The sequence below is a fragment of the Mus caroli genome, chromosome X (assembly GCF_900094665.2).
Source record: "Mus caroli chromosome X, CAROLI_EIJ_v1.1, whole genome shotgun sequence".
Lineage (NCBI taxonomy): Eukaryota > Metazoa > Chordata > Mammalia > Rodentia > Muridae > Mus > Mus caroli.
In genome coordinates, this window is record NC_034589.1 from 10,165,461 (window position 1) to 10,190,829 (window position 25,369).

General features: G+C 36.4%; 1 protein-coding gene across 1 annotated transcript in view; it reads left to right on the plus strand.

Moving 5' to 3' along the window:
* Nucleotides 1–23,660, plus strand: part of Maoa (monoamine oxidase A) — a 66,197-nt gene extending 42,537 nt beyond the window's left edge. The window contains exons 4-15 of the mRNA XM_021152962.2: nt 953–1,057; nt 1,833–1,924; nt 4,721–4,862; nt 7,052–7,201; nt 8,054–8,213; nt 9,019–9,115; nt 13,611–13,664; nt 16,877–16,934; nt 18,596–18,693; nt 20,348–20,459; nt 21,348–21,410; nt 21,599–23,660. Coding sequence (XP_021008621.2) covers nt 953–1,057; nt 1,833–1,924; nt 4,721–4,862; nt 7,052–7,201; nt 8,054–8,213; nt 9,019–9,115; nt 13,611–13,664; nt 16,877–16,934; nt 18,596–18,693; nt 20,348–20,459; nt 21,348–21,410; nt 21,599–21,742 — 1,275 coding nt within the window. The 3' untranslated portion in view covers nt 21,743–23,660. The remainder of the gene's footprint in view (nt 1–952; nt 1,058–1,832; nt 1,925–4,720; nt 4,863–7,051; nt 7,202–8,053; nt 8,214–9,018; nt 9,116–13,610; nt 13,665–16,876; nt 16,935–18,595; nt 18,694–20,347; nt 20,460–21,347; nt 21,411–21,598) is intronic.
* The last annotated feature ends 1,709 nt before the right edge of the window (nt 23,661–25,369 follow it).

Below are 25,369 nucleotides of genomic sequence, written 5' to 3' on the forward strand. Positions count from 1 at the left end.
GAGAGCATCACAGAAGATAGCTAAAGTTGACCTGACCTCCATGTGTGTCCACACAGGCAATTCTGCCTGTGCATATTTGTGGCTACACCAACCGTACCTTATGTCTCTTCCCTCCTTCCCTCCCTCCCTCCTCTCTCCCCCTCTCCACTGTCTCTGTCTCTCTCACTCTCACACACATATACATACAAAGAAATGGTTTATATTAATTGGTTTAATTTTTTTTTTTTTTTTACTTTTTTTTGTAGTCTTAGGGGTGGAATACGGGCCTGGTATATGCTAAATAAACACTCTACCATTGACACCTCAGCACTCTTCTCCCTCATTTTTAAAATTAATTTAATTAATTACTTTACATCCCAAATTGAGCTTCTCCTCTCCCCTCCCAGTCCCTGCCTCTCTGCTCCCCTCTCCCACAACCTCCAGTCCTCACTTTCTTCCTCAGAAAAGAAAAGGGCAGGGTTCCCATGGATATCAATCTGCCCTGGCATATCAAGTTTCAATAGGACTAGGTGCAACTTCTAGTGTGGTTAGACAAGGCAGCCCAGTTAGGAGAAAGGAATCCAAAGACAGGCATCAGAGTCCGAGACTGCTCGTGCTCCTGCTCCTGCTCCTGCTCCTGTTGTTAGGAGTCCCACCTGAAGACCAAGGTGCACAACTGGTATATATGTACAGAGGGGCCTAAATATGCCCCTTGTATGCTTTCTGGTCGACAGCTCAGTCTCTGTGGGCCCCTATGGTTCCAGGTTAGTTGATTCTGTAGGTTTCCTTCTTACTTTTAAGACAGACTCTCACTAAGTTGCCCAGGCTGTCTTTGTACTTGGAATCTTCCTGCCTCAGTTTCCTGAGTTTATGGGATTACAGACCTGCATCACAGCCTGGTTCTGGTAGTTTTAGAATGCCATGTAACTTAAGTATTATCCATTTCAAATAGATTACCTTTACTTTATTCCAGGGGAAAACTTACCCATTCCGTGGTGCATTTCCACCTGTGTGGAACCCCTTGGCATATTTGGATTACAACAACCTGTGGAGGACAATGGATGATATGGGAAAAGAGGTAAAATGTGGGTTTGGTTTGCACATAGCATATTGCTGAAGAATGAAACTAATTAATATCCTTTCAAGGTACAAGGGACATTGCTGATTTGCACTGATGCATGCCCTTTCCAAAATATGCAGCAACTCTGCAACAGCCAGGATTTCCACTTGACAGATGGAGACAATGAATACCAAGTGTTTATATAATTTACTCAAAACCATGCAGTAAGGGAACTAGAATTCAAAACCACTCTAGCTTATACTACTGCATGTGTGCCTTCTTCTGTATACCTCTGAGTGTGTCTGTGTGTCTCTGTGTGTGTATGTATGTGTGTGTATATATATACATATACATATATATATATGACACATTTCTGCCAAATATCTATTTACAGTTATATATCTACAATGCCACTTTAAATAGTAAAGGAAGGAAGGACTTTCTGCTTCAGAGTTTATTTATTCTCAGGCTCTATAGCATTACTCTCAAATTTTAGTTGGGAGCCTAAAATGACTGTGATCTTACAATAATAATATCGATATTCATAATGATCATCACCATCCCAATTACAAATAAATTTATACATGTTATAATTATGATCACTATTACTACTGTTGTTGACAATAAATAGCATTAAGGTGTGAACTCCAGATTCATCTCACCTCTTTATAGACTTGCAAGCCAATTACAGAGACCAAGAAACAAGTTTTTAAAGGTTCACATAAAGGCTTCCCCGAAAAGAGAGGTAGAGCAGTGGTTATTGTTCTCTTCACTCATGAGTGTTTCATTGCAGATCCCTGTTGATGCACCATGGCAAGCAAGACATGCTGAGGAATGGGACAAGATAACCATGAAAGATCTCATTGATAAAATCTGTTGGACAAAGTATATCTGACTACTTACAATCTTATTTTTAAAATCTTCCCCTCTAATCCTTTGTAGACTGTCTTGAGTAGTAGTGCTGTTTTTAGTGACTTACAAGGAAAGTTAAGAAATATAATAATCTTTTTAATTATAGCAGGTTTGAGCAACAAAATGAATAAAAACTTAAGAAAGTATGTGCATAGAGTAGATCACCGTTGGACAAAAGGGTCATTGAGGTTGCCTACAAAGGCAGTTTGTAAACATATTTTTTTTAAAAAAAATCAATCCCATAGGCTAGAGAGATGACTCAGGGGTTAAGAGTAGTTATCAAGAGGCCATGAGTTTAGATCCCAGTCCCCACATTAGAGAGCTTACAAATGCCTATAACTCAAGCACCAGGGGGATCTGACCCTCTGTTTGGTTTGCAAGGACTCCCAACAAATGTGGCATGTGTACATGCCCCTTCCCCATATTAAAAATTAAATAAAACAAATTTTAAAAAATAATTTCCATATAGATGTAGATATGAAACTAATCAGGGTGAATGAAAATATAAACCATATAATGATTTTAATTAAGATTTATTATTAGCACTGTAACAGTTTACTACTACAGTCATGACTCAATGATATGGATACTTTTTAAGAATTATAGTATTAGTCAATTTCATTGATAAATATTCCAGAGTATATATGAACTAAGATGACTAATATGGCTGTATAGTCTTATGGAACTACTATATATATATATTTCAGTCATAGCAAAAATGCTATATGGGATATGCTTATATTTACTTTTCCTGTATTTGAATCAACACATATAATATTTACATACTTGTTAGCATATATTTATTCTAGGCGTACTATATGAAGACACTGTTAGATACTGGCTAAGGAATGGTGGTGAATTTATTAGTATTTAGCTTCTTCCCTCATGTAGTCTATATTCTTCTATCAGGCAAGATGAACACTGAACACATAATTACATAGTGCTAGCAGAGTACCTAACAAAGGGAATCTTAGTTGGTCTAAAAATAGAAAAATCATTCCCTGGTACAGCTTATGTTAAGCTGGGTAGCTAGACTAACCATATTGGCAAGTTTCAGATTCAATTAAGAGATACTGCCTCAATAAATGAAGTAGAGAGAAATCAACGAAAATACTTGTGTTTGACCTTTGCCCCTTGCATGGAGATGAGTTCACACACATGTCAAAACATGTATATGCACATACACCACACACTTATATGCCAAAACAACAACAAACACAATGTATAATAGTGCTGAAGGGGGAAGGACAGGACTATAAGAGTGGTGGGAGAACATGTTCTTGGTGGCCAAAGGGGTGAGATGGTATCTTCTAGGTATAGGCCAAGGTTGGGGTAAGCTAACGTAGTAATAGAAATATCTTTCAGTAATAAGCTATAGCAATATTTGAGAGTCAGGAAAAGATAGATAGCATTAGATGCTAACTTCCAGGACAATTCAGAGGGCCAAGGGTGGGGAGACAAACATAGATAAATTAGGGACATGGTATTTCCTATGAATGATCCAAGAAACATGATAACTTATAAGAATTACCAAAGAAGCATGAGGAAAGAGGATGTTTGAAGGAATTGTTCTGGATCAGCATCTTTCAGGAATCGAATATTGCTAGAAAAGGAGAGAGTAAAATGGAGATGTAGTTGGGATATTAGGAAATACTTAGAAGAGGGTGGAGAAGATAATGTTAAGGAATTATGCTTCTATGAGTAACCAAGATAGATGTGGAGAGGTTCAGACCTATGAGTGATGTCAAGGAATAGGAATCTTCTAAGCAGAGAAAATAAGAAGTAACTTTTGGAAATGGCTTGAGAAGGGAAGAAAATTGGCACACTTGAACAAGTGAGTGATCAGTTTGGTGGGTGCATAGAGCAAGTAGTGTGTGGGGTAGTTGAAGTCATAGGTTAAGCATCCTGTGGTACATCTATAATATTGTCTATATTCAATGTTTGAGATGTTGCTCTATTTTAGACCATTGAAGAATTTTAAATTTGTTTTATGTTGTTGTTTTTAAACTTTTTTTGTTTTTAGTTTAGTTTTGTTTTGGTTATTCTTGATTCTGTGAAACAGTGTTTCATTGTGCAGACTAGCATGGTCTCTAACTTGCTATCCTCTTTCTTTTGCCTACTGCATGCTGAAATTCCAGGCCTTATTACCATGCTTAGCTTACCACTGAAGTATTGTTAAAGTACTCATTGTGTTTAGCATGGCAGAGGATATTAAAGGTGATGTAGGGTGATAATACAGGGAGATCACCACTTTCTCTGTGTAAGATATTGTACAGTAGCATGGACCAGAGTGGAGTCAGAAGAGATGGGAATGTGAGGAAAGTCTTTAAAATAGGTTAGAAGTATGCCTAGTTAGTATAGTTAGGTAGTATCAAGGATATTGAATCTTTAGATAGACTATTTTGGAGCTAAACCATACTTCTTAATAGCAGAAGAAAAGTTTTTTTTTTTTTTTCTCAAAAGTTAACAAATGCTTTCCTATGGATGCTGAGACCATGAGGTTTTGATTGTCTTGTCTTGTCTTGTTTTGTTTGCCAAAATAGCAGAAATAGTTTCTACTTGTACTATATTACACTTTGTAATGGTGCATTCCTCTGACTTCTGTATATATTGTCTATTATGTTGTTATTGACGTGTATGTGGCTGGTGTATACATTTCATAGTATGTATGTGCCATGTATGAAGGTCAGAGGATAACTCTCAGGAGTTGGTTATCTGCTTCTTTCTACATGTATTGACATGTGATTTTCACTCTTATTCTGTGAACAGAACTGCTCGGGAATTTGCTTATCTTTTTGTGAACATTAATGTGACTTCTGAGCCTCATGAGGTATCTGCCCTGTGGTTCTTGTGGTATGTGAGGCAGTGTGGAGGTACCTCTCGGATATTCTCAGTCACCAATGGCGGCCAGGTATACATTGTCTGTTCTGAAACTAACTTGCCCAGAACCATCCTTCCTAATTCCTTCGTTGTTTCTAATCATTTATGGTAGTATAAAATGATCTAAATATGTCTGGAAATTTTCTCATTTTTTCTTTATTCCTGTGAAGTTCATTGCTAAAGAATATTGCATTTTGAATTAATTATATCTTAAGAATTAAGTTCCTTCCCTTAAAATGTAGGAAAATGAAGCTATTTATATCAAAGTAGCTAAACTACTAAAAATAAGTTAATTTCCAAGAAAATTATAGTGCTTATAAAATTAGTATACTTAAAATTATCTTGGTTCTTTACCACTTGTTTCTCACAGGTATTTTTTCATGTTAACTAATGTAAAATGGAAATTACTCTTCTAATTCACACAAGTAATTTGTGTCCACCTTTTTAATAGTAAGTTGTGTAGTTTGGATTTTATAATTTAGCTGTTACTTGCAATTTTTTTTGCTTATATATTACTTCCATTACCAATGAGTAGGCATATTTAACTCATTGACTAAATATTTAATAAATTAACAGCAAAGCCAAAATATTAAATTCCCAATTCCTTAGATCCTAACATTCATTGCAAAGATGTATCTCCCTTATTCAAAGAAAATATGCCTTATTTAGGAATGTTATGCCCGAGTGAGATGAGGTTAATTAATTAATTGCAGTTTAACTTTAGTTTATGCTGTGTTACTTGAGTCCCAGAATTTTAAGTACATTTTATGAATTTAGACTTTGTCTTCAAAGTAAATTAGTGTTCTTTGGAGATCATCAGAAGTCCCCAAGTTGTTCTTGTGATGTGTAGAGTTATTGCTCATTGGACCCTTGGTTTTTACAAATATAGGACTTTTGCATTTTAAAAATGTGTACATACTCAGTATTATTTCTTTAATTCATATTTTACTTTCTGAAGTATCCTACTAATAGGTTATTTATATCTTTCATTTGGAGGGGGACAAAATACTTCTAAATAAAAACCCTATATGACCTTTTAGAAAGTAGAGTTCAGATTTTGCACTCAAGCTATTATCACAATATCTTTCAAAAGACATTAACATTTATCCTTTTATAATTTAATTTTAAATACACAGAAAAGTAGATAGTGAACAAATAAAACTAGTCCACCTTTTCTGTTTGTTTGTTTAGTATACTAGAGTTCAAGGCACCTATTTGGAAACATAGTAAGATTCTGTATTAAATTATTACAGTTTCTTCAGAAAGGATGTATCATAAATTTAAGTCTGAACCACTCTGTGATCATTTTCATAAAGAGCTCCGGTGGTTTCACTAAACACCAGTTTTAAAAGTTGCTGCTTGTCTACTCATAAATGGGATATTGCAACTGTCAGTTGTGGTCTGTCCCTGCTTTACTGACATACATTTCTAATCACTCAAAGAATCATCTGCAATGGGCTAAAAATATTTCCTTGGTTGTAACCAAATATGCTGTATTCAGCACTTTTCTCTTAGATTATTCTTAAACAATATCTATGCTGAGAAATAGCATATTACAGAGGGCTGAATACTTCTGATCCATAGTGATGCTCAAGAGAAATACTTGACAGTGTTTTAAGGAATAAACAGATACTTAGCTGTCAATATTCTGCCTTGAAAATGAAATTTGCACTTAGTTTTGAGAAGAAGATATTCAAAAGCTTAAATTCATGTTCATAGGACCTGATTTGGCTATTTTTGATAGTGTATTGCTAACTCTAATAGCACCCTGAACCTGTTCTCTTAGACTCACATTATCTATAATATAGTATTTTCTATATCCTTACCTGCTCAGATATGTAACTCCATAGGGAGTTAGCAACCACGGCCCCTAGGATCAACTATATAGTTGTTTCACCTTCCCAGAGCTCCTTGTGTATACCATACTCATAGACATTTGAAGTTCGCAGACTTGCTATTTGCATGTGGTCAGGGCACCATTGGCATAGAGAACATTTTCTTCTGTTTTCTGATTTTATATGCTAGTAATGGCTTTTCCTTGCTAGAACCTGTGCTGAGAATAATTGAGGTACCTTGGTTCTGTCCTAATGATTCTTCCCTCAATTGGATATACCAAGGATAGAGGCCTGGTGTTGACATTCTTGGAGATTACTAATTGATGGCAAATGTTCCACCACTCTCCTTTTGTAACTTTTCTTTTGTGCCTACTTTCTCTAATAGGAACGGAAATTTGTAGGTGGATCTGGACAAATAAGTGAACAGATAATGGCCCTCCTTGGGGATAAAGTGAAGCTGAGCTCTCCTGTTACTTATATTGACCAAACAGATGACAACATCATTATAGAAACATTGAATCATGAGCACTATGAGGTAATCTATTATAGACAAAAGAGTTTATGGTAAATAGGTGTTATGCCATTTGTACTTTCTAATTGTATGTAATCTAATCTGTAGTTTAATTAAATATAGCATATATCTACTTTTAAGTTTTCCAGATTGACTGACTTGGTTTACTTACTGTCCTAGTTTGCTTTTCTGTTGCTGTGATAAACACCATGTCCAAAATCGAGTTCAGGAAGTAAGGGTTTATTTGGCTTACAGGTCCTGATCACAGTCTATCACTGAGGGAAGTCATTGCAAGAATTCAAACAGGAGCAGAGGCAGGAATCGTACAGGAGTTCTGCTAATTGGCCTGCTACCAGTTTGCTTTCTTTTATTACTCAGGACCACCTGCACAAAGGTGGCACCATCCATAATGGGCTGGATAGTCACATATCAATCATTAATTATGAAAATGCTGTGGCTGGAGAGATGGCTCAGATAGCTTAAGAGCACTGGCTGTTCTTCTGAAGGTCCTGAGTTCAAATCCCAGCAACCACATGGTGGCTCACAACCATCTGTAATGAGATCTGACGCACTCTTCTGGTGCATCTGAAGACAGCTACAGTGTAGTTAGATATAATAATAAATAAATCTTTAAAAAAAAGAAAATGCTACACATGCCAGTCTAATGGAGGCAATCCCTCCATTGCAGCCCCCTTTTCCAAGCTAACTCTAACTATGTCAAGTTGACAAAACTAACCAGCCCATCTACCTGTTCTATTTTGTTGCTTCACAGTGGATTGATTTCGGTATTTTTTTTTTCCTTAAATGATGCTTCATAACTTCTGCAAAGGCTATATACCTCATGTTTCAGGTAATATTTTGCATATTATATTTCAGTGCAAATATGTAATTAGTGCCATTCCACCGGTTTTGACTGCCAAGATCCACTTTAAACCAGAGCTTCCACCTGAGAGAAACCAATTAATTCAGCGTCTTCCAATGGGGGCTGTCATCAAGTGCATGGTGTATTACAAGGAAGCCTTCTGGAAGAAAAAGGGTAGGTTCTCGTATTTGTGTTTAAACTATTAAGTACAAAACCACATTTTGAGAATATTGAATAGAATATGCTGAATACAAAAAGATAAATGTATTCAAATTTGTAGAGAAGTTATTAATCTGTTTCTAAAATTTCACAAAATGGCCTCAAGAGAGATTGACAATGGGAGGAAAAGTTGCAAACAAGTGGTGGGTATATCAGCTATGGGGCCACTGTCATTCGTCTTCCTACTTATTCATCAGAAGCAGAATGAGACCAAGGGGCCCAGTAACTGGGGCCCTGAAGTAAGCTGTTTCTGAACTTCACCAGCTTATTGGCACTGGTATCTTAGCATAAAATGATAATAAGGTTTTATGATAAATGCTTATCAGGGTGTTGTGAACATTAAATGAAATAGGGTTTAGAATATAGATGCTTTCCAGATACACTTCCAGCTCATATTCAATGGAGTCCTTTTTACAACTTCAAGGGATAATGGAAGTGAATCCTTTCAGCATGTCCCATCTCATTTTCCATGTGTTCCTGCATGGAAGATCATTTTACCATTTTCCTTATCTTACCATTTTGTCATGCATAAGTCATAGCCCTTTAGAAAAAATGATAGACATGGGCCATTTTCCACATAAGGAATAGACATTTTTTTGTATAGTCCTGTGTGTCTTTAACAAAAGGGCCTAGAGGTGGAACAAAGACTAATAGCTTAAGATTTTTATTCCTCCTTAGTAATACAGTTTATGTACATCCTATATATGTGTGTATCTCTAATGTTGGTTTCAATCTCTTAATTAATTTTCTCCTGCTTAAGACTATTGTGGCTGCATGATAATTGAAGATGAGGAGGCTCCAATTTCAATCACTCTGGATGACACTAAACCAGATGGGTCACTGCCTGCCATCATGGGGTAAGTTGGAGCTGCAGTTTCCAATTTGTTTTGGTATAGGTGCTAGCAAAGGACATTGCTTTATATAGGTACAAGCAATGATAACTGTAAACTATATCATGTTTCCATGTATTAAAATATCTATAGCAATGTTTTTGTGTGTGTCACAAGAATGCTGGAAAACTGCTAAACTTGACACCATTTTTAACTTGTGCTCACCTATGTATTTCTTCTATAAAGCTTACATGCTGAGGGATCAAGCAGCTAGACAGACAGTCAGATGGATGGATGGACAGTATGATAGCATTGTCTAGCGGCAGAAAGTCCACAGTCACTCTGGAAAGAGAAGCACTTCATCCTGTAAAACCTTCTAAATACAGTGTCTCTGGACTTGATCTACTTTCCAAATACTTCCTGCATACCAAGTAATAGTGTCAATATAAGATGAGACAGGGAATAAGTTGCCTATGGTTATTGTTCACCAGCAATGCTTCTTTTATCTTTTTAAGTGCATAGATAGTACCAACAGCCTACTGGGAACTAGTACTCCAGAGAAGGAAATGGGCTCTCACAAAGGAAATGCTAAGGAGGGACACACCTTCCTAGTTGCTTACTTTTGTCCTTATAAAAAAATCCTATACACACAAAAAGCCTTTTATTGTATTGCATCATTACAAAAGAGCACATGTTACTAGCAGTCAAGTGACTTTTAGAGACCAGTGGTTTCTGGTTTTGCTTTCTGAAAAATGCAGGTGTCCTTCCTGAAGAGGTAAGTCGGCTCAATAAAACATCACATCATGCCATTTTTAGAAAGTTACAGAGAAAGGGGCCAAACACATGATCCAAGGAACGTTGGAAGCCGGCTCTGCCTGGGTTGCTGATAAAATGTTTTATAACTAATTCTCTGACTATAATGTAAGCAATTGCACTACATTCCTGAGGCAGGCAGGAGCTTAAAATATAATGTCCATAGCAGCAGAATATCCTCTTCATTTTTAGCCCCACTGAGTAAGACAAGATCCAGGTACTTAAGCCAAATTGACAAAAACAGATGAAAGTACAACTCTCAGAATGTCATGACAGTCAGTTCAGTTATACATGGATAGATGCACATTGCTATTCTTGCCTTGTGCACCACTGGAGTTGCTTTGGCTTTATAACAAACATGTGTTGGCACCCTTCCAGGTATTAATGGAATTATTTGGGAAATTTCTAGAAAGAGATATATTTATTATTTTATCTTATAACTAAAAAGGTATATATGGGTGGAAAATGTTTCAGTACGTATCTACTTTGTGGAATGATCAAACCAAGTTTATTAGCATATCATTTACCTCATATGGTAATTTCTTTGTAGTAAGAGCATTGAAAATCTTGTTTAGATACTTTAAAATATGCAGTAAATTAATATTGACTGTGCCTACTCTACTGTACAGTAGATCACCAGAACTTATTCCTCTAGTTTAACTGGTATTTTATATTTATGGGAGGCCAGACTATATACCTTTTCCAGATGTGATGCAGGAGAGCTCTCTGCCTGACTTCCTTTTACCTGAAAGCAAGGCAGAGATTTAAAAAGGCAAAAGGCCTCTTTTTGTCCTCCCCTGTATCTCACTTATGTTAAGAGGTAGGTTTCTTTTACTGGAAATAGCACTGTATTAACTTAGAGCCAGAGTCAGAGGAAGCTTTGAGCTGACCTCCAAAAGTAACCTCCTATACATTTGCCTTCTCATGGTTTCTCATCTTCATAAGATTAAAACTGCTTTTCTTTGTTTCTATAATATGTTGTTCTTTGTTGGAAAAGCAAATAATCCAGACTAACCATCTCTGGGTTACTGTTTACCAGTGTGTCTCCCAAAGGTCAAACATTGTAAAGGACAATAAACTTGCTCATTTTTCTTTTGTAAATCTCGTTTGTTATTATTAGTACAACTATTTGAGAATTGTGGGGTTGAGAAGAATTAATTTTTGCTTTATCACTGTTGTTGACCAGCTACTCTTGTTGTATTAGGGCAGTAGCCTCCCTTCTCCCCTTTTTTGTATGTACAACACTGGTATTGAGCCTAGCGCCTGATATATGCTAGGCAAAGGTCTACTGTGTTTTCCTATGGATAATTTTAACATAGAGTCTCACTAAATTACTCAGTAGCAAAATTGGCTTTAAACTTTACTGCATTAGATTCCTGAGAAGCTGCAGTTACAGAACTGTACTACTGGGCCCAACTAGATAGCTTTCCCTCCCCTCCTCTCCTTGCCTTCTCTTCTTCCCTGCCTCCTCCCTTCTTTTCTTTTCTTTTCTTTTCTTTTCTTTTCTTTTCTTTTCTTTTCTTTTCTTTTCTTTTCTTTTCTTTCCTTTCCTTTCCTTTTCCTTTTCCTTTTCCTTTTCCTTTTCCTTTTCTTTTTTCTTTCTCTCTTTCTTTTTCTTCTTCTTCTTCTTCTTCTTCTTCTTCTTCTTCTTCTTCTTCTTCTTCTTCTTCTTCTTCTCCCTCTCCCTCTCCCTCTCCCTCTCCCTCTCCCTCTCCCTCCCTCTTTCAGCAGGTTCTTATGTAGCTAGACTGGAGTTCAGTGTGCTATATAGATGAGACTAGCTTTTAACTCCTGATCCTATTGCTTCCATCACCTAAATGTTAGGATTGCAGATATTTACCACTACATCAGACTTTGGGCTTTGTTCTTGATAATGAAAACCTTAAGGATATATCACCTCCACTTTGTTCTTTGCATTTGACTCCAAGAGCCTCAAAACCATAGGTGATAATTAGCCAGCACTGTGTTTATAATAATCATCACCTTTTAGAAACTACATTAGATCTATTAAATACTTCCAACATAACCCCAGCATGTTTGATTTCCTCAGTAAATGGCTAAATAAAATTGAACAATATTTGTCTATAGTGTAAGTGCTTATTGCATTCCTAACTTGAGATTTGACAGAAATCTGAAGTCAAAACCATACAAAATCAGCTGACTAATGATTTAATTTTTTATCAGTTCTGGATAATTTATAAAAAATATTATGGAAGTATGAACTTATAGATCATTGCATAAAGCTAAAATTTAACCAAAACAATGAATTTTGAGGCATCATTGAAAGTGATAACTCAAACAAAATTATGATTTTATCCCATAAGGTTGAGTAGTTCAAATTTCAGTTTTTAATTTATTCAATTTTAAATATTAAGACATAAATGATGGATTTGATTGTGGAACTTCATCCATACTTCATTTTTGCAAATTTTCTTCTTCCATTGTTCAACTCCATTCTCCAGCACCCCTCCTGCTGTCCTATAACACCCCTCCTGCTGATCCCTTAAATAATATGCAATTGCCTGTGTTAACATACTTTGAATCTTTGCTTCTCAGAACATTCTCTAATAGCAGTCCTAAAGGAGTTTCTGGTGATAATTGAGGAACACTTTAATTCATGGCTGAGGAGAAAAAAAAAATTCCCCCTTTCAGCCTTGATATATGTGTCTATTTAATCTCTCTGGATCAAAATAAATATAATTTTTAACCATTTTAATTAGGAAATAGTTTCATCACATTTTACTTCATTTGGATTAGGAGTGGGTACTGGAGAATAAATCTAGAGCTTTCTGTATAATACCAATGAAGTGCTTTACTATTGAGTTATGTCCCTACCCATCCCTTGAATTTTTGTAAGATTTCTGTTGCTATTAATAGTATAAGTAAGGATAGCAATTAAATCTCATAATTCAATTCTTTAAAGTGTAAGTGCAGTTAGTATTATTGACACAATAAACAGAATCTATTTGACTACAGGGATCTGAGTTACTTTATTGGAGGACAGTATTCAATTAGTTCCCAAGAAAGCTGAGTTAGAGGTAGAGAGACAGGAGTACAAGAGGTTTATTGGGGTGAAATTTGGGGATTACTGCTTTTGTGGGAGGAACCAGTTGGAGACTTGTATGTCAGCACTCAGCCAGCCCATGGACTTCTGGAAGCTGGAATGGTCCTTCACAGTCAAACTGAGAGAAGGGAATGGGCACCTCAATCACTGACTGTCAATTACCTCTTAGGAGAGGCAGGGTATTGACAGAGGGATGTATCTGCTGCTGAGTATAATTGCCCAGAGAAGGTTTTATCTGTGAGATAGGGTACCAATTACTGGTTCTAAAGTGCATTTGTTAGGGAGTAAGAGAAGTACCATGATATCTATGATAGGCATATATTAATAGTCATCCAGCTTTTATTGAGTGTCGTTGCTGGGATAGTCATCTAATACAGTCATATTATGAACAACATTTAATTTTCTATAATATCAAATATGGTGTTAATTTTTTAGAAGCAAAGTATTGATCAAGAGGTTGGTTATCTCTTACTTAGTAGCTCACAGGCTACAGAGTTTTGAAAGCAGAGAGAGCCAAAGATAGGATAACATTTGTCCTAGGAAAAAGGGGAGGACTGGGAGAGTTCATTAATGCTGAATAGGTGGTAAGTTACATTTATTTAGCATAACTATAACTGACCATTCAAATGTGGCTTTCTTCTCCAGCTTCATACTTGCCCGGAAAGCTGAACGATTTGCTAAACTACATAAAGACATAAGGTAAACAATTTATACCTGAAAATCAATAATGGTTACCTATATATTCTGTTTGTTGCACCAATAATAGTAGAATAGCATCAAGCAAAACACAATATTTTACAAATATTCTTATCCTTAAAAACCAATTTTTTAAAAAGTATTTTGTGATAGTCTTCTTGGTCAAGTCAATGTCTATGTACATATATTAATTTAATTTTACATATTTCTGTTTATTTTATGTGGTTAAGAGGTAGGGTTTTCCTAGAATGCTTACTTATATAGAGGCCCTGGGGCTTAATCACTTTTCTTAAGCACCCACACTTCTGCCTCTGAATACTTACTTCACTAATAGGATCACTGTGGTGATAAATTTCTAATAAGGAAAAAAAAACTTGGTGTGTATGTATGAATGTATGTGTGTGTGTGTGTGTGTGTGTAGGCTCATGCACACCATAACACATGAATAGAAAATGGAGAACAATTCTGTCTCATCAGTTTTTTTCTACCTTAAAATGGGTTTCAGGAATTGAATTCAAGTCATCAGGACTGTATAGCAAGTACCTTACCATTCAAATCATAGCTGCTAACATGTGACAAAGTCAAGAGTAGTAGCAGATAACACATACTTCTTTTCCTTTTTCATTATACCACACTAAGCCTGACATTTTCTTTTGGATTTTCTGCCTTTCCTTTCTATTAATAATAAAATAAATAGCAGACTGGAGGTGGACATTTGATTATGATTCCACACACTGGCTGAACTCTAAAGTTCTTATAAGACAAAACCTTTACTGAAAATTTCAGTGAAAAGACCAGTGGTTTTCAAAACTGACTTTGTCTAAATCTCACAAAAGGTATTTAGAAAGTCTATTTTCTTGAAGCTTATAGAATATGATTCAATGGGTCTGAAGTAGAGACTGAGGATTTATACTTTTGAACACCTGCTCAGGTGATTATGATGAATAGAGGGATTTTTATGTTATATCTATACATAATGATTTGCATGGTACTCCTTTTGGCTATAATTTTAAATATATTCCTTCAAATTTTGAACCAAAGTAATCTAAATGCATCGCTCTGAGTTGAGAGTGTATCTCAGTGGTAAAGCACATGTTTTGCCTGTGTAAAGTACAGTGTTCAATCCCTGTCACTCATACAAAAAAGTTTTTAATTTTTTTAGTATAACATCATTGCCTTCTATATATCTTCTAAAAGTTTTAATTTTATTGAGAGAAAGGGAATGGAAAGATAGTTTTCTGGCTTACTTGTGAAAAATTTGTCTTTGACTCATTTAATAATATGAAATGCAGTAAATCACATATTTTATTATGTTTTTATTATTTATGATTAAAAGTGAAATACACTGAAGGCTAATTTTTGAGTTTAGCTCTACTTTAGTAAAGATTTTATTATATGTCCAGAAAATCAGTTAAATATATTAAGCATTTTAGGATACTGATTGGCATTTATCTTAGAGTATTTATTGCTATGATGAGACACCATGACCAAAAAGCAACTTGGGGAAAAAAGGGTTATTTGGCATACATACACTCCATAACACTGTTCATCAAAGGAAGCCAGGACAGTAACTCAAGTAGGGTAGGACTCTAGAGGCAGGAACTGATGCAGAAGCCATGGAGAGTGTGGCTTACTGGCTTGCTCCCCATGGCTTGCTCCTCATTGCTTGCTCAGCTTTCTTTCTTAGAGAACCCTGGACCACTAGCCCAAGAGCGGCACCACCCACCATGGTGTGGGTCCTTCCCCATTGATCACTAATTGAGAAAATGCCTTACAGCTGGATCTCATGGAGGCATTTCACCAGCTGAGGCTCTTTCCTCTCTGATGATTCTAGCTTGGGTCAAGTTGACACAGAACCAGCCACTACAGAAATATTCTTACTTGTCTTGGCAATACTCTTAATTGACTACAAATGACTGAATTACTGCTCAGAATATTTTGTAATGCGATAGCCTGCCATATTTTTTGTGGCACAGAAAAGAAAATGTCATACTGGACTGAGCATAAAATTTGACTCAACACATATCGAGCATCTACTATAGACAAAATGCTCAGAATAGTAAACGTTTACCTTCCCATTACTTAAATGAATGATAGTGAAGGAATCTGCAGATCACTGAGCTTTGGCTTCATCTTTTCAGTGGAAAATTTAGATTAGGCAGAGAAAACAGGTAAGCAGTAGTCTTGAAACTCCTTCCTGTATGTTAGAGCTTTTAATCATGCATTTTCCAACTGTCCTAGAATTAACATATCCACTTTATATTATGTGACATCGTTCATGAGTGACAGTTGTCTTCTTTAAAGTCTTGCATAGCAATAGATAACTGATAATCTCACCTCTTCTTGACTTAATTTTTTGTACTTATGTGATAGTTCTAAGAGTGATAGCAATAGTGTATGCATGACAATAGCAAGAGTGATAAGCTTACAATTTCTTTTACACTATTTAGAGAAAGTGGACTTACATTTTAAAAATATTTTCTAGTGAAACTGGTGATATAAACATATATTTTTATTTTTTATTACTACTGAGCTTGATTGTTGCACCTACATATACACTCACATGTGTATACTTTTAACCATTTGTCTCATCTGGTCTTAATGCTTGTTTTATGGATTTGAATAACATCTTTTATCTCATTTTCTTAAAAATTGTATTGATTGTTCATTAGCCTTTAACAAATATTTCAGAGCCATTTTCACATATTTAATCTATAGAAAAACCAAAAAAAGAGTGAATGTAAATAGTATATATTCAAAAATTGAGATAGGCTCATTAATTTGGAAGATGGGTAATTTAAATTTTTCACCAGGAATGGTTGTGAGTTTAACCTGTATTTTCTTTCAAGAAGAGATGAGCCAGGCATGGTAAAATATAATAATTCCAGTGCTCAGGAGGATGAGGCAAGGAAATCATAAGTTTGAAACCACTCTCATCTGCATAGCAGTTCCAGGCTATACATAGTGATACCTTGTCTATTTTAAAAGGAAAATCTGTTGGTCTCTCATCAAATTACCATGTTGAGGCATATGATATTAATCAGCATACAGAAATCCACTAAATCATATAAGGTGAGTCCAGAGATAGACTATTGTTTTATAGTTAGAGTGTGCCATTAAATTTCATTTTTCTTTAAAGAAGAATGGAATGCCTTTATTATATTATATGTCCATCAATTATGACTTCTTTAACATATTTTTATTCTTCTCTCTAGGAAGAGGAAAATCTGTGAGCTGTATGCCAAAGTTCTGGGATCTCAAGAAGCTTTATCTGTAAGAACTCTCAGTCTCTAACAGGCTTTTTTCTGTTGTCTTAAATTGGTAAATTAAAACAAGTTCTGGTTTTGTGGAAGTCTTAAGCAGAGAATAGAAAGGGGTGTGCTTATTTAGAGGATTACTTTCAGAAATCCAAAGGCATTAAAAACTAGTGTTCGGTACATGGAACTTGTGATATGCCATTACTTTGGGATTTTTAAGTGCTCACTAGATAATAGTCATTCAACTGTGCTGAGAGACTTGGAGCCACAGTCATTATGTCATGTATCACTTGAGATTGGTCTGCAGAACAGAGATCCCATGCTTTTGACATTATCAAGTGATACTATAAAACACAGCCCCAGGTATGTCATCATGCATTGGCAAAGGCACCATGATATATATTTGACACACCAGACTTAATCTTTGCCCAGGCCAAAGGCATGCTAGTTTATTTACCCACAAGGAGACTCTCAATTCATGTCTCATTTGGTACTCCCTAGGTTTTTATATTGCTTCTGAGAGCAGTTAGTTAGAACAAATGTTTCTGAAGAGCCCACCCAATAGCTGAGGATGTTTTCTGTGGATTATTGTTTGAACTGTGCAAATAATAAACATTTAGAATGTGGTAGGGAAGACTTGGAAAACTCTCATGTTCACCAGGGGCCACTTTCATCTTAATTGTTTCCTTTAAGGAATATCTTTTATTATGTACTTTTCCAGTTTAATGAAGGTATTCTGAAAATATGCTTTGTGCTTCTCTTCTTGTTGTTCCCCCCAACTCTACCCTTGTGTAATACCTGTGTAAACTGGAAAAGAGTCCATTGTCTTACATACTCCAGAGTCTTGGGGAAAACCTTTCCAGAAACTGATTGTTAGTAGGGTTTCCTAAAGACTTAGCTCTAATCTTTAGAATCTGTACAAATGAGAGTATCCTTTTTTTTCATTTTCTTTCTTTTCTTTTCATATTTTTAATTGGGTATTTATTTCATTTACATTTCCAATGCTATCCCAAAAGTCCCCCACACGCTCCCCCACCCACTCCCCTACGCACCCACTCCCATTTCTTGGCCCTGGCTTTCCCCTGTACTGAGGCATATAAAGTTTGCACGACCAATGGGCCTCTCTTTCCACTGATGGCTGACTAGGCCATCTTCTGATTCATATGCAGCTAGAGACAAGAGCTCCAGGGTGGGGGTGGGGGTATTGGTTAGTTAATATTGTTGTTCCACTTATAGGATTGCAGATCCCTTCAGCTCCTTGAGTACTTTCCTGTATTAGGATATTTCTTGACTCCCTTAAGAAAGAGGCTGAAAAAAATCAGTGTCTTTAATGTACAATGTCCATTTTTTTTCATGTAATATCTAGGATCAATCTTGTGGGCACTGGGCATATTAGGAAAGTGCTGTACCACACAGCTTCATCTCCAGACTGGCTTCTTCCCTTTTACTCCCCTCTTATTCCTCCCTCTTTTCCATTCCTTTCTCCATTTCTTATTTATTTTCATTTTACTGGGGCTCAGACTCAGGGACTGACACATACATATCACTGAGTTCCATCCCCACTTTATGCTTTAAATATAAACTTTTTACTAATAAAATATATATGAGCCTTCACTGTTAACAGGTAACAGTTCCATTTTTATTTTCTTTTGGAATTTTCTCCCCATTGAACTACAGCCAGTCCATTATGAAGAGAAGAACTGGTGTGAGGAGCAGTACTCCGGGGGCTGCTACACAGCCTACTTCCCTCCTGGTATCATGACCCAGTATGGAAGGTACTACCTAATCACTCCACCAACTCATCCAGGGCTGGCACACATTCAGACAATCTACATTAATTAAGAACCATGCAAATAGGCATTGTTATTCATTGTAATCCCCAGAAAAATAGCCTGTAACTGGGTAGGTGTCCCCAGGAAAACGGATGTCAACACAAAGAGTGGTATCAGTGTACTAGGTAAGATTGAAGTTGTCAGCAGCATTTATGAGATGAGGACAACTTTGAGAAGCTTTTTGAGCTTACCTCAACATTTAGTCTCACAGGACTACCCTATACTCTAGTATTAGTATACCCAGAGGGACACTGTCTGCATGTGTCCAATACACATGTCTTGTCAACAGAGGAGCATCAGATATTTCTCTTAAGAGGGAAGATTTCTCAGTGTCTACAGCTGAGGTACAAAGAGATGAGATCTACATGGCCTGGGAGTCTACCTCTACTTAGAAACCTTGTTTCACATATATTATTACTTTGTCTTACAGGCATAGGATATAGTATCCCACTTGCTCAGTATCAAGAGATAGAACACAGAAAAAAGCCTAAAATGATAACATTCTACCAGGCATTTACAGTTCCTTCATAATTCTCCCCACCTGGATATAGTTATTACTGAGGGTTGGGGGACAAAGTGACTTTTTCAGCAAATAGTATATTATGTGGTCACATCGCAACTTCATGAAGTTTCTAGAGGACCAAATCTAGAATGTAAGCATCAGGTTACATCTGTTCATAGAGAAAGAAGCAGCACTTGTTTACCTGTACTTTCAAGAGCTTGTTGTTTACCTTTTTCTTCCTTAACAGAATCAAACATCTATTGTTAGTAATAACAAAACTGAACAATGGATCTAGTTCCGGAGTCTCAGTACAGGTCTAGATGATATAAATAGAATCAATGAGGAAAGGAGGCACAAGAGTCTTGAATTGGAAAAAGGAATGCCAGTGGGTTGAGATGAAGGCTTTGGGCTGGGACAGTTTAGAGGAGCCACAGGAGTGGCAAAGATAACACCAAGAAGATTAAGGTAGAGAGTTACCCATTGAGTCTATCTCTTCTTTGGTCCTGTATATCAGAATTTTCTTATAGAAAGAACCTATTTGCTCACCCTTAGCTAGTCCCCATAAATGTTCAGAGAAATTTACACATTACATTATATTATTTCAGGACTACTTACTTCATAGACTTCCTGGGATCTCTCTTCTGCCAGAAATGACAGTGTCTATATCTTCCCCCTTGCCATTACAATCTCTTTTGATGTCCTAAAAAAAAATGCTTCATGGCCCAAATCTGTGGATGTGTATTATCTTGAATAGAAGGCAATATAATGAATACAATGGGCTATAAATAGGGAATATAACTGTGAGATGTTAACTAAGGAGTTGAATTCATGTTCTCATAGGCTGACTAGCTGGCTGAAAATAGGTCAGCATCCTCTTTAGTGATGAATAAACTTAGTCTGCTTCCCCCGGGTTCAGATCCTTGTGCATGGGTCCAGGAAACAAAGAACTGCATTTTACTTTGGGATGAGACACTGACATTTCCTTCTTGATTAGTTTCCCTTCCCTTTGTGGAGTAAACGAAAGTGGGGAGTGATTGGATAGTTTCGCCTCAGCACCTTCCCATGTAACTATGTGATCTCTTTTTTTCCTTAAAGGGTGATTCGGCAGCCAGTAGGCAGGATTTACTTTGCAGGCACAGAGACAGCAACACAGTGGAGTGGCTACATGGAAGGTGCAGTTGAAGCTGGAGAACGAGCAGCTAGAGAGGTAAGGAAGGAAACTAAGGTGTACTCCTTTTTCAGTTGTAATTTCATCATGGGCAGCAGTACTGGGAATTGAACTGAAGTTGTCATGCATGAGAGGTATGGGTTATTCCAGTGAGCTATATAGCTCCAGCCCTATAGAAACATTTTTGTCATCTCATCTTTCTGATTCTTTATTTTATCTTTACAGAAAGATAAAATATACAGAAAGAAACTAGATATTTGGGCTATTTCATTGACACAATTGTGCACATATGTGGAATACACAAATATTTTGATGCCTGTGTGTAGTATACCATGGTCAAATCAAGAAAATTATCATCTCCTTCACATCAGATATCTATCATTTCTTTGAAATATTCAAATCCTTTCTTCTAGCTCTTTGGAATTACATAGTAAATTGTGATTATTTTTAGTAACCCATTCTATTGCTATAGAATGTTAGAATTTATTCCTCCCAATGAATTATATTTTGATATTTATTATCCAGTCCCAGTAGCCTTACTCTCTGGTACATTTATTAGCTTCTGGTACCCTCTGTTGTTTTCTCCATTCCTATAGAATCCACTTACTTGCCTTCTGCATATAATGGATAGCATGTACTATTTGTCTTTCTAAGCATGGCAGATTTCATTGATGGTTGTGTTGTCCTCTAAACTCATCCATGTTGTCACATTGACAGGATTTCATTCTTATTTAAAACTGAATAATGTTCCATTGTATATGAATAACAAAATTTCTTTATCCATTCATGCATCTATTTCTTGATACTGATAGTCTATGTATGCATTTCTTTGCCACCCACCTGTGGGTTCACCAATGTTTAATATGATTTTGAATCTGTTAACAGTATATAATGTCACAGTATAATGCTGTAATAATTTTCTTTCAGGTCTTGAATGCTTTAGGAAAAGTTGCCAAGAAGGATATATGGGTTCAAGAGCCTGAGTCCAAGGTAAGTTTGGTTACTCCATATCTACAGATCAACTATAGCACATAAAAATTGCACTGTCCTTCATTTAGCCTCTGTTTTTACTATAGATGCAACTGTCTTAGCATTGAAATACATACTACTACAGATAGGCTTTGTTTCTTTTAACTATAGCAAGAATTTCTATTAATGATCTCTGTTCATCTATTTAGGATGTTCCAGCCCTTGAAATTACCCACACCTTCTTAGAGAGGAACCTGCCTTCCGTGCCTGGTCTGCTCAAGATCACTGGTTTTTCCACATCTGTGGCTCTTCTCTGCTTTGTATTGTACAAGTTTAAACAGCCCCAGTCCTGAAGTTTTTACCCACAGGCCTCCTGCTTGATCATCCTTAGCACAATGAGCATGTAAAGGAAAGTGAGGATGAATTACAGCCTGTGTTTTGGGCAATTTAAGTGCACTTGATTTAACCCTCATCAGTTTAATTTCAGTCTTTGTAAAGTGGTAACAGTCCAAAGAATCACCTAACTAATTTCCATAAGAATGAGTTTCATCCTGTTTGTTAGACTAATTTGTGTTGGTTGATAGAATAAAATGCTGAGTGCTTAATTTCAAAAAGTTAAGTGCTTATGAGGAATAATTTCTGGATTCTGTTTTTTTTTCTTTTGCCTTTAATGCAAAACAGCTAATGGTTTCAGAAATAAAATACTTGACTTACTGTGACTTTTGTGTAGCATCCAAGGTGTACAGAGGAAAATAGTGGCTGAAATGTTCCCTAGGTATCCTCACTGATTACTAGTTCCATGTGACACACACTACAATAGGCGATTTCTTTTCTGGACTGTATCTAGACAAGCATTGCTCCTTGTCAGTAACATTCTGTGCTGATTTAAGGAAAGTAGCATTATTTTAATGTGGTCTATGGCTGTCTGATCATAGAATTAGATCTCTAAGCCTACCTGTGTCTTCAAAATGGTTAAATATTTGTCTTGGTTGATAGTATACCATTTTCTCTCAAGTGCCAAAGGACATATGAAATTTTCTCTGTTGTTATTTGTTGTTACAGTCAAACACAGAATGAAATTAGGGCTCTGTGTGATAACATGACCTGTTTTAATTATTAGGTTTTATAACAGACATTAAAGTGAATGATTTTATATATCTGTACTGGGTTCTCTATCTTAGTAGAGTTGTGGGTCCAGAATGGTGCCTGTCTTTTTTTCTTTCCCATCTGAAATCCTGTCAATTAAAAAAAATTCCAAAGGTTTCAACCACAAAGCACTTTTTAAAAAAAATGTAAGTATAGTTTTTATTTAAGGAGAATTATATCAGCATATGCTGGCCAACCCAAGTTTATTATACTAGCTTTATCCAAAATGTAAATTTAAGCCTCTAGATGCTGATGTGCGGACTTACGGCCTTTAAAGTTTTGCCCAGTCTAAGAACAAAGATCTAGATTTCCTACCTTACTCTATCTTATAATTCAAAAGCATTTTAACTAACTGAAAAGATTCAGTGATGTCTTAGATGTTCTCTAGTCCATAAGGAGTTGCCTCAATTCATATCAAACTGTAGTGAGAACTCTCAGCACTAATCTGCTCCAGTTGTGTGTATTAACTTAGTCCTGACTCATCTTGAAATGATTTAAAGGAGTGGATAGGCAAGAGGTCTAAAAGTATTCAGATTGTTAACATTAAACTGTTGAATATTGAAAACCCCCTGAGTTTGCAGTTTACTCTGCTTTTTAGAAAACCAATTGATGTATCTTAATGATATCAACCCGGTTAAGTTACAGTTTGGGTACTAAAATGATTTCCAGTACAGCCCATGTGTTTAGACATGTAACGGGAATTAAGAAACACTATACATGAGGCTGTCTATCACAAAGTTAACATTGCTCTTTACTTTGCAACAGAGAAACAAAAATCATTTCAAGAGATTGATAATCCCCTTCATAGATCTGATGGCCAGTTGGCCTTTCTCCATAGTTAGGATGAGAATTGGTTTTTAAAAAGTACATCTTTTTGTCATAGCTGTTAAATATGATCTCATATTACACTGAAAAAAATTAAACTTTACTGAAGGACTGTGAACTATGTTTTGTTTAATGGTTGTAAACTTGGTACCTAATGTTCCATGTCTAAATAAAGTTGGCCACAGAGCTACATATGGGCATATGCATATGTATATGATTTGCCACTGAAGTAAGATATTGTCTGTGTGGTACTGAGTTTTGTTGTTGTTCTTAATAAAATGTGATGCCATCCTTCATTCAGATAGGCTTCTCTGATTTGGCTAATAGTTTATCAAAAGTTTCAAGTGTCTTCTTATTGCCAGAAGTCTATAGAGGATGAACTTTTAAAAAGCACCTAATAATGAAACTCCAAATTCTTAACACTTGGTTTGATCTTCATGTAATGAAGGTTGACTGGGAGTAGATCAAATGCTATAATACTATAGTAGGCCTGACTGGGCCATAGGTGTGGATTTTGACAAGTTTTCTCACCTAACTACCTTACAATGCCTTGGGAAAATCATTTGGTTTCTCTGCCTCAATTTACTCATGTGTGGAAAGACAGTCCTGTGCTTGATATCTTCTATGTGATTAATGTATTCTGTTGCTAGCATTATTTCTTATCACTTTTTGGATTTCCTAGGAATAGACCGAGATGCTGTAAGTTTGCTAGAGACAGCATCCTAAAGAGGATGAGGAAGGTAAGTTTGTGCAGAGGACAGTCAGTGTGCAATGCAGTTGCAACTGAAAACTCAGCACATTCGAATGGGAAGGTAGTAAGGTTGTTAAGACTTCCCTTCACCCCCTATCAAGGCAAGATCTAGGTTTTAGTCCTTCTATCAGATACTCTATGGAAGGGAGTGTGATTACAGACAAGACAGGTCCAGAAACAATTCATAATCAGAGCCTACAACTGCAATTCTCAAGTCCTAATGAGAAATTGGGATCAGCCTGTCTTCCCAGCAGCTGGGGATCCAGTATGCAGGATGTCATTTTCTGCAAGACAATCTAGTTCTGCAGAGCACAGAAAATGACTTTGTCAAGTATAAGCCATTGTGGACTTGAACTTTGAATAGAGTGTCACTATATCTATGAACATGTCCCTATTAAAGAGAAGGTTTTATTTCTGCATTATTTTTATAAAGGAAAACACAAGTTTAAAGGAACCCTGAAAATGACTTAAAGGAGGACCCCACCTACACATTACTAGCAAAAATCAAAGGGAAAATTACATGCTTACAACTGGCCTCAGTGGTAGAGGAAATGCCTAGCCTCACTGAGACTTGAAGTGCCGGGGTGGGGAATACCCAGAGGGACTCTCACCCACTCAGAGGAGGAGAGATGGGGAAAGTATTCTGTGAGGAGGTAACCAGGAGTGGGGCAGTGAGAGGGATGTAAAGTGAATAAGTAAAAAATAAAGTTAAATTTAAAAACTTTAAAAAGACCCAAATAGTTGTCTTCAATAATCAGCTAAAAGTGAATAGCAAGCATGAGACCTTATAGAGAAGTAAAGACTAGATGACCTAGGAGTTATGTGTCATTCTGAAAGGTAAAAATTCCTTTTGATAACTGCAGTCCAATGAAAGGTGCTGCTAAAAATTTGCTTGACATGACTAAGTTGTCCTTGGGTTCCTGATTCTTTTTTTTTTTAATCCAGTTTATACCACCTGAATGCCAAATTATTTTTGGATGCCCCATCCACTGAGGAAGGAACCACAATACCAGCAGTCATTGAGTAAAATTACCAGGAGCAGGAAAAAAGATGAAACAACAAACCAGGAAACATAGCAATAGCCCTCTTTAGTGACAGCCCTAGCAACACTTCTATTCATATGTCCTGCCCATACAGGCATATCCACATAGCCATATCATGGCTGGCAAGAGCGGTGCCAGACACCATGTGGGGACAGGGGTGGAGAGAATTCTCATCATTCTATAGAAACTACCCATTTGATCTGTGCTGACTGACA